The sequence below is a fragment of the Ornithorhynchus anatinus genome, chromosome 16 (assembly GCF_004115215.2).
Source record: "Ornithorhynchus anatinus isolate Pmale09 chromosome 16, mOrnAna1.pri.v4, whole genome shotgun sequence".
In the NCBI taxonomy this organism is placed as follows: domain Eukaryota; kingdom Metazoa; phylum Chordata; class Mammalia; order Monotremata; family Ornithorhynchidae; genus Ornithorhynchus; species Ornithorhynchus anatinus.
The window spans coordinates 3786693-3801785 of NC_041743.1; the positions used below are offsets into that span (position 1 = coordinate 3786693).

Below are 15093 nucleotides of genomic sequence, written 5' to 3' on the forward strand. Positions count from 1 at the left end.
TGTTAAGCGCTTACTATGTGCCGAGCACTGTTCTAAGCACTGGGGTAGACACAGGGGAATCAGGTTGTCCCACGTGGGGCTCACGGTCTTAATCCCCATTTTCCAGATGAGGTAACTGAGGCACCGAGAAGTTAAGTGACTTGCCCAAAGTCACGCAGCTGACAAGTGCCGAGCGGGGATTCGAACCCATGACCGCTGACTCCAAAGCCCGTGCTCTTTCCGCTGAGCCACTCTGCTTCTATTGTGAGGAGATGCTAGGAAATTACTTTAGAAAAATTAAAAGGGGCTGTATGTATTCAAATGGTCTCTTGAGAAGATGCTTTGGTCCTTATTTATAAGAGTTCAAACAACATGGAGGCTTTGGCTTTCACTGATTACTTCCTCAGCCATTCACCTCACCAATTAAACCTGGTGACTTTAAAGAAGTCTTTAGAGAAGACTTTTATAGTAGCAGCGTGGCCTAGTGGAAAGAACTTGGGAGTCAGAGGACCTGGGTTCTAATCCCTGCTCCACCACTCCTCTGCTGTGTGACTTTGGGTAAATCATTTAACTTCTCTGTGCCTCAGTAAAATGGGGATTAAATCCTCCTCCTTCCAATTTAGACTGTGATGGGACAGGGATTGTGTTCAACCTGATTTCCTTGTGTCTACCCCAGTGTTTAGAGCAGTGCTTAGCACATAGTAAGCACTTCAATACCATTATTATTATTATTACTACTAAATGCCTGGGAAAGTACAATATAAAAGGTTCCCTACGCATAGCGAGCTTGCAGTCTAGGGGGGAAGCAGGCCTTCCTCTGCAATTTCCTTCCTGTGGTCCCCTACCAAGCCCTGGAACAATGCCCTGCTGGGTGCCCCTCCCTCAAGGGACCCCTGAAGCTTAGCTACCTCTCTAAGCCTGTCAACAGCACTGCCAATCTCCTGAATGCCTAGTACAGTGCTCTGCACACTGTAAGTGCTCAGTAAATGCCACTGATTGCTTTTTTTTTTTAAAAAAAGGTATCTGTTAAGCACTTACTAGGGGCCAGGCACCGTGCTAAACTCTGTGGGTAGATACAAGGTAATCCGTGTCCTACATGGGCTCACAGAATTCATCTCCATTTTGCAGATGAGGTAACTGAGGCCCAGAGATATGAAGTGATTTGCCCAAGGTCACCCTACAGACAGGTGACAGAGCCGCAATTAGAACCCAGGTCATCTGATTCCCAGGCCCGGGCTCTATCTACTACACCAGGCTGCTTCTCGTGGATGACCAGGTTTTTAATCCCGCCGCTTGTCTACTGTGGGACTTCGGGACACTTCAATGCTTTGGGCCTCAGCTACCTCATCTGTAAAATGGGGATTGAGACTGTGGCCCCCAAGTGGGACGGGGACTGTGTCCAACCTGTTTTGCTTGAATCCACCCCAGCATTTGGTACAGTGTCTGGTACATAGTAAGCGCTAAACAAATACCACAATTATTATTTGAGAAAGTCTCTGTTGTCACATCATGCCAGAGTGGGATAGGGGCACATGCTGTCCTTATGGTATTTATGGGTGGAAACTGAGGCACAGGGATTAAGCTCTTCACTCTAGGATACCCAGAATCATTTGGTGACAGAGGTCACACTAGAACCTGAATTTTCTGCTTCTTTATCGAGTGAGGTTTTTTCCATTTCCTCCAGTGAAATAGGGGGGCTTTTCGATGGAACCTGTTGGATTATAGAAGGGAGGACTTCCGGAAGAGGTCTTAACCACGGCCTTGGAGAGAGAAGGACTCTACTGGGTTATGTGGCTTCAGTGGCTCCATAGAGGGTCACTTTGGCAACCGCTTGCTGGTCCGTGGCTCTCAGGTTTAACGTCGGCATTCCACGGTGGTCTGTTCTACCCAAAGTGGCTTTTGTACATGTAACTCTGACTTGCCTTTTGTAATCTGCCGGCCCTCTCGCCCGCCTTTCCGCTAAAAAAACACAACGAGAGGGAACACGATGAGAGGACGCGGAAGACCTCCGCACGAGCCACTAATACTATCATCAACACCTCCGCTCAGAATGCCAGGCTCGGGCCTATTGTCTGACGTGCCCCGTGGGAGCCTCTATCATCATTGTCATCATCATCCTTGCTATGGAAGTTTTTAATCTTCACAGCTCCCCTCATGAAGAGGATGAGATGAATCAAAAATGGCCCCCTGGGCCCACCGAGAAACCTTTGTTGGTGAGGGGCAGGGGAGGGTGCTAAGGTGAAGATGCAGGGGGAAAGTTTCTCTTCTTCCACAGGCTTTGAGGCTCCACCAGTGGTTTGGGCCTTACGTGTGAGGACGGTGACACCGGAAGCCACAGCTGACGCTGGCCGGTGCCCACCTTAGCAGGGATGACTGAGGGTCCTGGCAAAGGGGGGCAAGGAGACTTGAGCCCCATCAATGTGAGGCTCCTTTTGACCCCAGGGGTCTCTCAGCTGTGGAGTGTTGTGGAGACTGTCCCTCCCACCCCCCCCCCCCACCCCCACTCAACTCCTCTTTAGCAGTTCTTATCAGCTCTTTAAAGTTAAAAAAAAATCCACCCACAGAGTGCATCTCATTGGCTGAGAAAATTACAACTCACTCCACCAGAATGGGTGAATTGGAACTTTCCAGCGAATGCGCTTTCACCAGCCGATAAAAGCTCAGCCAGGACTCTGGTCTTCATTGTCTCTTTGGGGCCTCCAGCGCTTAATTCGGTGCTTGGCTCTGTCTGTTCCTGCTACCCAATCCATCTGCCGGCAATTATGAAACTTCTCATCCTGGTCACCTTCTGTCTCTGCGCCCTCTGCACCTACGTAGTGGAAGGTAAGTTTGGGAATGAATTACTTTGAGGTTCCAGTTTTGAAGGCAAGCTGGCGGCAAGGTGGTGTCTTGACCTTTAGAATGAGGTGTGGAGAAGACGGAGAGACGGGGACGGATTTCCCACTCTGCTACGGGCAGGCTTCAAGGATGGGGACAAGTCCCTTGACTGACTGGTGCCTCAGTTTCTCCATCAAGGTGGCTTCTCGACTGCTAGAGCCTGGTTCTGGAATGAAAGAGAGATGAGGAGTGATTTCCACTCTGCCACCGGTTGGCTTCGAGGATGGGGCAAGTCCATTGATCTGCCCGTGCCTCAGTTTCCCCATCAGGAAAACGGGAGTAACAATCATTCCCCAAGGGAATATGGAGCATTTAGAGAGAGATCATTCGGACTTCTGGGAGGAAAGGTATTGTGAAAGTGAAAAAGTTTCCTAAATCGACACTAGCTTGTCGCCAAGGCAAGAACTTTCCAACAGGGTATATACATTGGCACTTCTGGGGTTCACCCACAACTCCAAAAACAGGAACTTGGAGGTTTGGGGAGTCAGTGGACACCCCCAAACTGATCCTAAAGGATTATTTCTTCTCACTGATGGTGTCATTGCTTGAGGCAGCTCAGATCCTGAAATCTGATTTTCTGGGATTTTTTCTATAGACAAAATTCTGACTTGGTTTCTGACTTGGGACCCCCCCAAGGAGAACACTGACTGGATGTGGATTTCCTTGTTCACAACTGGATCCAAACCTATGTGACTTTGGGCAAGTCACTTAACTTCTCTGTGCCTCAGTTACCTCGGTAAAATGTACCTCATCCGTAAGCCCCACCTGGGTCATCCTGATTATCTTGTATCTACCCCAGTGCTTAGAACAGTGCTTGGCACATAGGAAGCACTTAAATACCATCATCATCATTATCAAGCCCCTCTCTCTCACTCACCAGGCCTCAGTTTTTCCATCTGTGAAATGGAGTAGATAGTATCTACCCCACTGCTGGAGTGTGAGGATTTGTTTGCACAAGGCTTGATGCTCTTTAGAAGCAAAGGTGTCTGTCCTCAGTATCAGAAGCCCTGGATAATCAGGAATGGGAGAAAGCAAAAGGGAAAGCCACAAGTGAAATTTTTCTTCAACTGGGTTCAGGGAGAGTTCAGCTCCAAAACTAATTGGAACCAGAACCCTGTAGAGGCTACTGACAGTGGAGTTGAAAAGGAAGGGGGCGGGAGCTAGAGGGAGGGGTGAGTCGGGAGAGAAATGTATTTGTGAACAGAACATTGAATTGCATCTCAGAAACCGAGGCGCGGAAATGAGGAAGGCTATTGCTTCGTTGCTCTGAGGCATAAATAGACTGCTTTTCCACTGGATGTGTCCTTCGGAAGGGAAAAATCTGAACTATGAACACTAATCGAATGTTGCCGAGCCTTAATTTCCCTACCCTCGCTGCAGGGCTATAGGATTACCTTGACAGTTATAGATGTTTCCTCTCTCCCTGATCTCTAAGACAATTATCTGCTGTGTGACCTTGGGCAAGTTACTTTCACTTCTCTGTGCCTCAGGGACCTCATCTGTAAAATGGGTATTAAGACTGTGAGCCCTGGGTGAGACAGGGACTCTGTCCAAGCTGCCACAGCGCTTAGTACACAGCCGGGCACATAGAAAGCACTTATCAAAAATCACTGGAGGGGGAAAAAAAAGACAGAATCCTCAAGAATCGTCTTTGTCCAGATAGGGATAACTCTGATCAAGGCTACCAGCCCCTGGCATATCTCCCCTGTGTCCAGTTTAAACCCAGCAGGAGGCTCATGTTCTTGCTAAGACTGAGAAACAATTAGTGGTTCCTCCGACAGATCTTAAGCTCTTTATAGATAGGGATCAGATCTACTAAAGTTCTTGTCCTCTCCCAAGTGTTAGCTATAATGTGCTGCACATAGTAGACAGTAAGCTTCTCTAGGGCAGGGATTGTGCTCTCCCCGTGTGCTCTGCTTCTTGAGGGCAGGGATCATGTCTACTAATTCTACTGTACTCGCTCAAGTGCTTAGTATAGTTCTCTGTGCCCAAAATAAGGGCTCAATGAATACCATTAATTGAGGGAATGGTGCTCCCGGCTGCTTCCCTAGAGAGAAAATCAGCGTCATCTCAAGGCAACATGTTGGTAGCCCCTGGAGTTCCCCAATAAGTCTGGCTAGAGGGACTGGCTAAATGTGTTGTTGACCCCCAGGGGACTAACAGTTTGTCTCCTCCTTTATCAGGTGTCGGGAGTGAGGTGATGACAAAACAGATTTGTGTGAGTCTGACAAACCAGCCCATAAAAATCAACGCACTGAAGAAATACACCATCCAAGAAGGACCTATGAAAGCAGTGATGTAAGTTTGCTTTTTTGCTCAATGATAGCAGGCGTTTAAGTGCTCAATCTGTGCCAAGCACTGTGACAGATTCGAAAAAAGCAGTCCTTGTCTCCCACGAGGCTCACAGTCTCAGGGGGATGGAGAACAGGGATTTTAGCCCCATTTGACAGCTGGGGATATTGAAGCACAGAGAAGTTGAATGATTTTTCCCAAGGTCACACAGCAGAAAAGTGGCAGAGCCGGCATTGGAAGCCAGGTCTCCTGATTCCCAGGCCTATAATCTTTCTACTAGGCCACGCTGCTCCCAGGGAGGAAAGAGGTCACTGTCCTGTTCAGTAGAAATGAGCAGTCAGAAGGGTAAATCTCAGACAAGCTCTGACACCTATCAGTCGCATTCGAAGGACACTGTCCTCTTGTGCATGCCCCAAACCAGGGCAACCTGGCAACACCAAGCCCACCTCTTTGAGGCCTGCCCTGTCCCTGAGGGTGGACAGTGAGAGGAAGTGCAGGTTGTTCTTTGGGGAGCAAGAAAGGGGTGGTGGGCACAGGCCAAAAAAGTGTGTAGACCACTGACCTAGAGAAGCAGCGTGGCTCAGTGGAAAGAGCATGGGCTTTGGAGTCAGGGCTCATGAGTTCGAATCCCAGCTCTGCCACTTGTCGGCTGTGGGACTGTGGGCAAGTCACTTCACTTCTCTGTGCCTCAGTTCCCTCATCTGTAAAATGGGGATGAAGACTGTGAGCCCCACGTGGGACAACCTGATTCCCCTATGTCTACCCCAGCGCTCAGAACAGTGCTCGGCACATAGTAAGCGCTTAACAAATACCAACATTATTAAATACCAACATTATTAACCACAGATGAGGTCATTCACTGGCCAGCCAAAATGCCAACCTTGGCGATCGACCGGGGGCGATTCCTCTCGGGGGCTTCCTTCCTCCTCTGACTGACCCCCCAAAGTGACCTTTCATATCTACTCTGACTCACCTCAAACTCCCAAATCCCCAGAAGATAGTTAACCATTTTCCTACCTCTTTCCATGCAGCTTCTTCACCAGGCGTGGGATTAAATTTTGCGCCAACCCGGAAGCCTCCTGGGTGAAAAAAGCCATAAAGACCATGGACCGAAGAGCCACCACCAAGAGAATGGTCAGCTTAAGTCAAGAGAAGAAAACCAGCACCGAGCCATCTACAAATAAGGCCTCCCCTACAGCCACTTCCTTCTATTATTAACAGCTGCTTGGAACTCGTGCTACCGACTGGAAGAAACTGAAACTCTAGTATTTGTTTTGATTCTTCGGGACAGATGTGGGAAAAAGGGTTTCTTGGTTTTCACTTTCACGTCTTTCAAGTTCTCGCTGAACCTTATATGAATAAATATTTATTGGCATGCACAGGCACTTTGGTCATTTAGTGAAAGGCAGGAAGAAGGAAAAGACGGTTGCCCCCTCAACCAACCCTCCAGAAAAGGCAGGGGGGAAACCAAGTGAAGACAAGGACACAGTCCCTGGGAACACTAATGCCTGTTAACCTTGGTCCAGACCTCTAGAGAGCTGTTGTGCAGACAAACTCTCCTTGCCAGGAGTCAGCTCTGGACAAACAAATCACAGCCCAGACAGACCACCTCTGACTTCCTGTGCCAACTGGGGCAGATGATCGCCATCCCAAGACGGAGCCGAATAGAGGGTAGGTGCAGGCCGCAGCTAGTCAGGGAGGGGGAGGTGACGCTGTTGAGATCCAGGATACGACCAGGCTACAGGGCAGGTTGGGGCTCAGGTGAAGAGATCAGGCTGAGAACAGCTCTGGAAGAAGAGACCAGAGAAGCAGCGTGGCTCAATGGAAAGAGCCTGGGCTTCGGAGTCAGAGGTCATGGGTTCGACTCTCAGCTCTGCCACTTGTCCGCTGGGTGACTGTGGGCGAGTCACTTCTCTGTGCCTCAGTTACCTCATCTGTAAAATGGGGATTAACTGCGAGCCTCACGTGGGACGACCCGATTACCCTGTATCTACCCCAGCGCTTAGAACAGTGCTCTGCACATAGTAAGCGCTTAACAAATACCAACATTATTAAGAGACGCGAGAAGTTGGAGAGAAGTTCCCTTCTCTCCAGCTTCTCGAGGGGCCGCCGTCCTCACCAGTCCAAGGAGTGGTCTGAAACTTCTGGAACACTCTGAAAGGCTTCAGAACGCTGACCGACATCCGGGGCTTATCGGGTCGTCGACAAGTGGTATTTCTACCGTGTGGTTGGTAGCCGTGGTCATGTGTGCTTTCTCCATGTATTCATCCCCTTCTGCGATTGTAATCAGCTGGTTTCCTCTTTGCTCTTTCCATTTCACCCACATCGTATCATAGATCAATTCTTGAATGAAAGCAAAATGTGTATTTGAGAATAAAATTTGTAATTGAGTTTGTGTCTAATTCTCTAAAAACTAGTCAACAGATCACATGTGCACACACACACACACAGCCTCTTAGTGTGTTTACTAGTTGAGCATTCACAACCCACTCACCTGAGGAGACTGAAGTTGTATAAATCTAGCCTTCTCTGACATCAGATGCAAAGGACTAACCTTGTCTCCATTGCTTCAGGGAGAGAGAAGGAGAATTTAGGGGAATATAAGGTTATTTGGTAACATGAAAGTGCTGGGGACAGGGAGTTATGGAGGGGAAGGAGCTGGGGATATGGAGGAGAAGGGGGAGGGGACAGGAGAGAAAAGGGGAAAGGAAAGAAGGATGAGTTGCGAGGCCTAGTTTAACTCACCAAGGCAGGATGCTTGGGAACCCAAACTCAATCCATTAATAAAATTTCCAGGGGCAGAGGTTGCAGTGTTCTTTTCTAGTTTTGGTTTTTTTTTTTAATGGTATTCCTTCAGCACTTACTATGTGCCAGGCCCAGTACTAAGGGTTGGGGTGGATACAAGCTAATCAGGTTGGTCACGGTCCATATCCCACTTGGGGCATACAGTCTTCATCCCCATTTTACAGATTCGGAAACTGAGAGAAGCAGCAGATGCGTAGCGAAGCTGGGATTAGAACCCAGGTCTTTTTACCCCCTAGGACTGCGCTATTTCCACTAGGCCATGCTGCTTCTCTAATCTTCTGAGGAGCCCTCAGCTTCTCTGTACCTCCGTTATCTGTAAAATGAGAATTAAGACTGTGAGACCCCCAAATAGGACAGGGACTGTGTCCAACCTGAATATTCTGTATCTACCCCAACACTTAATATGGTGTCTGGCACCTAGTAAGCACTTCAGAAATATCATTCAAAAAAGAAAAAAGACCCAAAGGTTCCCAATCCAGTCCGACCAGAGCCAAGATGGGGGCTCTCTGACCTGTGAGCTATTTGAAGGCTGCTCCCCTCTCAGTTCTCATCCTCCCCAGACTCCCTATCCCCTTCCCTCCCGACACTCACAATGAGCAGTTGGCTCCAATGCTACCCGTATTCTACGTTCAGTTACTTTCCATAGGGACACATTTTTGGTTGGCATGGTAACAGGCAGTGACTTTTGTGAGAGACCCCGAGACATAACCAGATGAAAAGGCACAGTGTCTCTCACAAAATTCATTGCCTGGCCCTGAGATGAAGGAAAATGTCCTCCCTCCCCACCAACTAGCAAATGACTTCTGATCAAATTAAGGAGACCATTTTTCCCTTATGTCCTTGTCGATAAATTTTTTTGGGCACCTCTGTACTAAGTGTACCTGTTGATACCTGGGTGGGTGACAATCAAACAATCAATTGTACTTATTGAGCCCTTCTATGTGCAAAGCTCTGCTTGGGAGATAACAATATAACAGAATTGGTAGATGTGTTCTCTGTCCACAGAGAGTTTGGGTGAACCTGCTGTTGCCTGGGTGGGGATACTGGGTGTACCTGCTGTTGCCAGGGAGGGGGCGTTGGGTGTATCTGCTGTTCCTTGGGTGGGTGACATGGGTGTACCTGGTATTGCCTGGGTGGACGACACTGGAAAGCAGGCTGGTGCAGTGGGTAGAGCCTAGGCGTCAGAAGCTTATGGGTTCTAATCCTGGATCCTCCAGTAGGCTACTGCGTGGCCTTGGGGAAATCACTTCATTTCTCTATGCCTCAATGACTTTATCTGTAAAATGAGAATTGAGACTGTGAGCCCCATGTGGGACAGGGACAATGTTCAATCCAATCAGCTTGTATCCATCCCAGCTCTTAGTACAATGCCTATCACATAGTAAGTACTTAACAAATACCACAATTATTATTATTATTACCTGCTAAAAATGGATTCCTGTGTCCTCTTCTTTTAGAGACTTGGGGCATCACTGTAGATAGGAGTTGAGTTTATGCAAATTCTATGGGTTAAATGAAAGGGTTTTTGAGATCAAAGGCAGGCCCAAAGCACATTGCTAAAGATCCTGAATTAGATGAAGCAAAAATCTAGATTTCTCCATGAGCTTTACCTTGACTCCTGGAAGAGAACAATTCCACTGGAACAGAAGTGTTTGGGATTCGATTCTCTTGTCTTACCCATGAAGACCAGTCTCATCCTCTCCATTTGATCCAAATATTTGAAGTGTGTTTTCCTCTATCACTTTGGGAATGGAAGACTTTATCAATAAATTCTTACAAAGACCCAATTCCCTTAGCTTGAGCGACAGCAAACAGATTCGATAGAAGGTAAGAATTCAGAACATTTGCAGGAACCAAATTTAGCATCAAGATGAGGAAAGGAAGAATTTATGAGGTAGATGACATGATATTCATCACAATCCTTCTCTTCCTAATTATGATGAATAACCTCTTCATAGTGATGCATATTACTTATGAGCGTGGCTCAGTGGAAAGAGCCTGGGCTTCGGAGTCAGGGGTCATGGGTTCGACTCCCGGCTCTGCCACTTGGCAGCTGTGTGACTGTGAGCAAGTCACTTAACTTCTCTGGGCCTCAGTTACCTCATCTGTAAAATGGGGATTAACTGTGAGCCTCACGTGGGACAACCTGATTCCCCTGTATCTACCCCAGCGCTTAGAACAGTGCTCTGCACATAGTAAGCACTTAAATACCAACATTATTACTAACATTATAAACAATATTAACTTTTTAAAAAAATACAAAGACATTTCTTTGCTATGCTTAGCAAAAATAGACATATATATACAATTATAACATCTGCTAAGTGCTCACTACATGTCAAGCACTATTCTAAGCGCTGGGGAGGAAACAAGTTAATCAGCTTGGACACAGTCCCTGTCCCACATGAGGCTCGTAGTCTAGCTCTATATCTTTATAACAGTAAAGGTTACAGAACCCTTTGCTTAAATTTAACCCATACCTAAGGTCAAAAAGAGGGAGTCGTTTGCAGGTTATTAACCACACCTCGCTTTTCCATTTGCACCTTCTTTCAGGAGCTCCCTTCTTCCAAGTGGCAGCATCCTTCTGTTGAACTCTGCTGGGTGAATACACAAACACAGAACCCACCTCCCCTCCATCTTTGCTTTTGCCAGCTGCAGCCGCCGTCTAATGAGGTGTGTGCAAGTGTGTGTTGTCGGGGGAGCGTTGTAGGTAGCCCCCAGCAACAGCAGCAGGTGTTTGTTTGAGAAAGGCTTGGGGTCTTCGCCACAGAAGTTTGGCTTTCCATTCTACACGGAAGACTACTCACGTTTACCGCCCCCGCAATCTGCTAGATGAAAAAGAAAAACACACACTCACACACACAAACCTGACATGCATCGATGAGGAGACCTGCAAGCGAGTGACAAAATCCTACTCTTCTTCGCTATACATCACAGGCTGAAATAAATAAATTACAGTTTGTAGAGAGGCAGCGGGCTCCGTAAATAGCTGAGCCTGCCAAGTTACCTATAGTGGATCCACCCCAGAAAAAAAAAAAACAAAAAACCAACACCGACATCTTCTGTGCGTTATACGCTGCCAACATGCCAGCTGGGGACCCTTAGGGGGTGTTGATTAGAAGGGTCTCCAGGGAGACCATGGATCCTTGGGGTTACCATGGTGATTCTTGCAGGTGGACCGGCTCCCAAGTGATTATCCTGCGAAATTGCTTGGGTCGTGTGGGAGTCAGTGATAGTCGATCAATCAGTGGTATTTACTGAGCACTTACTATGTGCGAAGCTCGGTACTAAGCGCTTGGGAGAGTACAGCATAATTAGCAGACACGCTCCCTGCCCATAATGAGCTTGCAGTCTAGAGGGAGAGACAGATATTAATATGAATAAATCAGTGATTTATAAGGGATAATTTGAAGATAGGTACACGAGTGCTGTGGGTGTGGGAAGAATATCAAATGTCCAGAAGTCACAGATCCAAGCTCATAGACGACGCGGAGGGGAGAGGGAGCCCGGGGAACGAGGGCTTAACCAGGGAAGGCCTCCTGGAGGAGGTGGTTGAAGATGGTGCCGGTGTGGAGCTGGTCACCCTGGGTGAAAGGTCAGAACCTCTGCCCTCCGTGACCAAGCCCAGGTCTTTGGTAAGACACCCTTCCGAACTGAATCTGAAGTCACTTGTTTGAGCTCGGGTCTCCACTGCCGGAATGATCCCCCTCTAGCCTGAAAGTTCATTATGGTCAGGGATGTGTCTGTTTACAGTTGTATGGTACTCTCCCAAGCGCTTAGTTCAGTGCTCTGCACACGGTAAGCGTTCTAGCCAGTAGGTTCATCCTCTACACTGTAAGCTCACTGTGGGCAGGGAATATGCCTGTTTATTGTTGAATTGTTACTGAGCTCCTAAGCGCTCAGTACAGTGCTCTGCGCAGAGTAAGTGTTCAATAAATATGATTGAATGAATAAATACGATTGAATAAATGAATGAAAGCTCTCTCAGTAAGAGCGATAGGGCCCAGGAGGGAGATTTAGGATGCTTCACTGTGTCCACAGCCTCAGCTCAGTGTGGGACTTTTAATGTTTCAAAGGCCTTACGCCAAATGATAGTAACCAAAGTAATGAGAAGCGGTGCTTCTCGTTGGAGAGAACCGGGACGTGGGAGACAGAAGGACCTGGGTTCTAATTCGGGCTCCACCACTCATCTGCTGTGTGATCTTGGGCAGGTCACTTCATTTCTCTGCGCCTCTGTTTCCTTGTCTGCAAAACGGTGATTACTGTGGCACAGGGATGGTGTCCAACATGATTAACTTGTATGTACCCCAGTGTTTAGTACAGTGCCTGGCACCTAGTAAACGCTTAACAAATGCCATTAATAAAACCACAAAAATCTTGGCGATTTATTAGGGAAAGAGGATGTGGTTGTTTCACTCCAGGTCACTCTCTGCCCCACTTTCTCCCACAGGAAAACCTTGGCTGCTATAGGGAGTGGACCGGTCTCTGTACTTAGCATTTAGCACAGTGCTTTGCCCACAGTAAGCACTCAATAAATACGATTGAATGAATGAATTTGTACCTCTCGAGCACCTGATATTCACCCCACCCTCAGCCCCACCACACATATCCACCTCCATATTTTTTTTAACATCTGTCTCCTCCTCTAAACTGTAAGCTCTTCGTTAACAAGGAACGTGTCCACCAACTCTGTTGTATTGAACCCTCCCAAGCGCTTAGTACAGTGCTCTGCACACGGTAAGCCTTCAATAAACACCACTGATGGTTTGACTTGTGCTCTTAGCGGTGGTTACCATGCAAGTAACCTGGCTGAGGCTTAGGTGGAACTTGCCTTTATCCTTTTATCCTATTTTAGGATTAGGAAAGGGTCCAGGGAGAAATAGCCTTTGATGGCAGAAAGGAGGCCACTCCAGTGCAGCAATCAATCAATTGATCAATAGCCGGCAACGAGGATTCTCAGACTCTCGTATCCTTGGCGATGTGGTCTTGAAATCCCAGTGTTTAGTACAGTGCTCGGCACCTAACTGCAACACGAAGACCACAGTCACCATTATCCCAAGAGCGTGGTACCGTGCTCTGCACTGAGTAAGCGCTCAGTAAATACCATTTGTTGATTCGTCCATTCATTCAGTCGTATTTATCGAGCGCTTACTGTGTGCAGAGCGTTTGGAAAGTAAAATTCGGCGACAGAGACAATCCCTACCCAACGACGGGCTCACAGTCTAGATGAAATAGAGTGGGGACAGAAACCAGGAATTCCAGTCATTCAATCATATTTGAGTGCTTACTATGTGCAGAGCACTGTACTAAGGGCTAACAACTCCCAGATTTCCTAAACACCGGGTGTTAGCACCCAGGACCTTTCCCTTTCATCACCCCTTTAGCACCTGCTTGCTCCCTTGGACTCCAAAGCATCTATCACACCACCAACCCCTCCCACCCAACCTCCCTATGGCTGAAACGCCCTCTCCTTCCTCCTCTGACAGATGATCACTCTCCCCACCTTCAGAACCTTACTAAAATCCTTGTGGGCAGGGAATCCACCTACCAAACTCTCTGGAATCGTACTCTCCCAAGCGCTTCATACAGTGCCCTGCCCATAGTGAGTGCTCAATAAATACGATAGATTGATAAAATCACATCTCCTCCAAGAGGCCTTCCCTGATTAAACCCTCATTTCCTCTACTCCTTCTCCTTTCCCTCTTGGCTCTGCAACCTTGGAGTACTTGATATTTTCCCTTCCCTCAGCCCCATAGCACTTATTACGTATTTGTAATCTATCTATTTATATTAGTGTCTGCCTCCCACTCTAAGCTGTAAGTTTCTTGTGGGAAGGTAAGTTGTCTTCCAACTCGTTGTATTGTACTCTCCTAAGTGCTTAAAACAGCGCTCTGCACGCACAATTAAGTGCTCAATTAATAGAAATGACTGACGATGGTGATGCCTGTCTACTTGTTTTGTTGTCTGTCTCCCCCTTCTAGACTGTGAGCCCTTAATGGGGCAGGGATTGTCTCTATCTGTTGCCGAATTGTACTTTCCAATCGCTTAGTACAGTGCCGTGCACACAGTAAGCGCTCAATAAATACGATCCAATGAATGAACGAGACGGCAGAATGTCTCATTTCTTATCAATCCCCTCCTTCCCTCCGTGACCCACCCCTATCCCACCCAGAAAACCTTCAGCCCCTAGGAGAGAGGCTCTAAGAGCCTCAAGCATTATTCAGCTGTGACATGATTAAAGCTCTCCCTAAGGACACAAAGGGGGATGGTGTCGCTTAACGGATAGAGCCTGTGCGGCTTAGTGTTAGGCATTCCGGACGCTAATCGCAACTCCGATTCTGGCCTGCTGTGTGACCTTGGGCAAGTCACTTCAACTTTCTTGGCCCTTCATTTCCTCCTCAGTCAACTGTATTTACTGAGCGCTTACTGTGTGCGGAACACTGTACTAAGCACTCGGGAGAGTACAATATGGCCAGGGACTATATCTGTTTCCGATTTGTACATTCCAAGCGCTTAGTACAGTGCTCTGCACACGCTAAGCGCTCAATAAATACTATCGAATGAATACAATATAGCAATAGAACTGACACATTCCCTGCCCACGTGGAGCTTACAGTCTCTTTGGTGTCTGGTTGCACTTGGATTTGCTGCGCTTATTCCCCCTCACTCCGCCCCACAGAACTGGACTAGAACTAAAGTCGTTGAGGGCAGAGAATTTATCTGTTTATTGTTATGGTGTACTCTCCCAAGCGCTTAGCACAGTGCGCTGCGCACGGTAAGCACTCAATAAATACGATAGACGGACCAACTCTAGACTGTAATTCTTATGGGCAGGGAACGTGTCTGCTAATTCTGTTGTACTGCAGTCTCCCAAGCGCTTAGTACAGTGCTCTGCAAATAGTGAGCGCTTAATAAACACAATCGATTGTCCGTATTTTATTTATGTCTGTCTACCCCTCTAGACTATAAGCTCTTTGTAGGAAGGGAACGTGTCTAACAACTCTCTAGTTATTGTATTCTCCCAAGAGCTAAGTACAGTGGCCTGCACAAAGTAAGCGCTCAATAAATACGATCGATTGAGTCTGCTGAGGTCTGAAAATCGATCTCTCCGTCTCCAAGGAGGAAAACTAATGCAGCTCA

At 47.5% G+C, this 15093-nt stretch overlaps 1 protein-coding gene and 1 long non-coding RNA gene across 7 annotated transcripts; one reads left to right on the plus strand and one right to left on the minus strand.

Annotated features, from left to right (window-relative positions):
- Nucleotides 1-1615: 1615 nt before the first annotated feature.
- LOC114817480 lies at nt 1616-11069 on the minus strand. 6 transcript variants are annotated; one of them, XR_003765340.2, is made up of 10 exons: nt 10434-11069; nt 9564-9694; nt 9375-9455; nt 9073-9229; nt 7643-7715; nt 7268-7491; nt 6166-6227; nt 3734-3863; nt 2824-3022; nt 1616-1938 (listed from the first exon to the last, which is right to left on the minus strand). It is a non-coding gene; the product is annotated as an uncharacterized LOC114817480 (long non-coding RNA). The 6 variants fall into 6 exon arrangements; XR_003765334.2 differs by having other exon boundaries at nt 2579-3022; XR_003765339.2 differs by lacking the exon at nt 1616-1938 and adding an exon at nt 2587-2788 and having other exon boundaries at nt 2874-3022.
- LOC100083475 (lymphotactin) lies at nt 2652-6527 on the plus strand. The gene is made up of 3 exons (XM_001513985.4): nt 2652-2802; nt 5040-5154; nt 6180-6527. Exons 1-3 carry the CDS (start codon nt 2742-2744, stop codon nt 6364-6366), a joined length of 363 nt encoding a protein of 120 aa, XP_001514035.1. The 5' UTR covers nt 2652-2741; the 3' UTR covers nt 6367-6527.
- Nucleotides 11070-15093: the final 4024 nt, after the last annotated feature.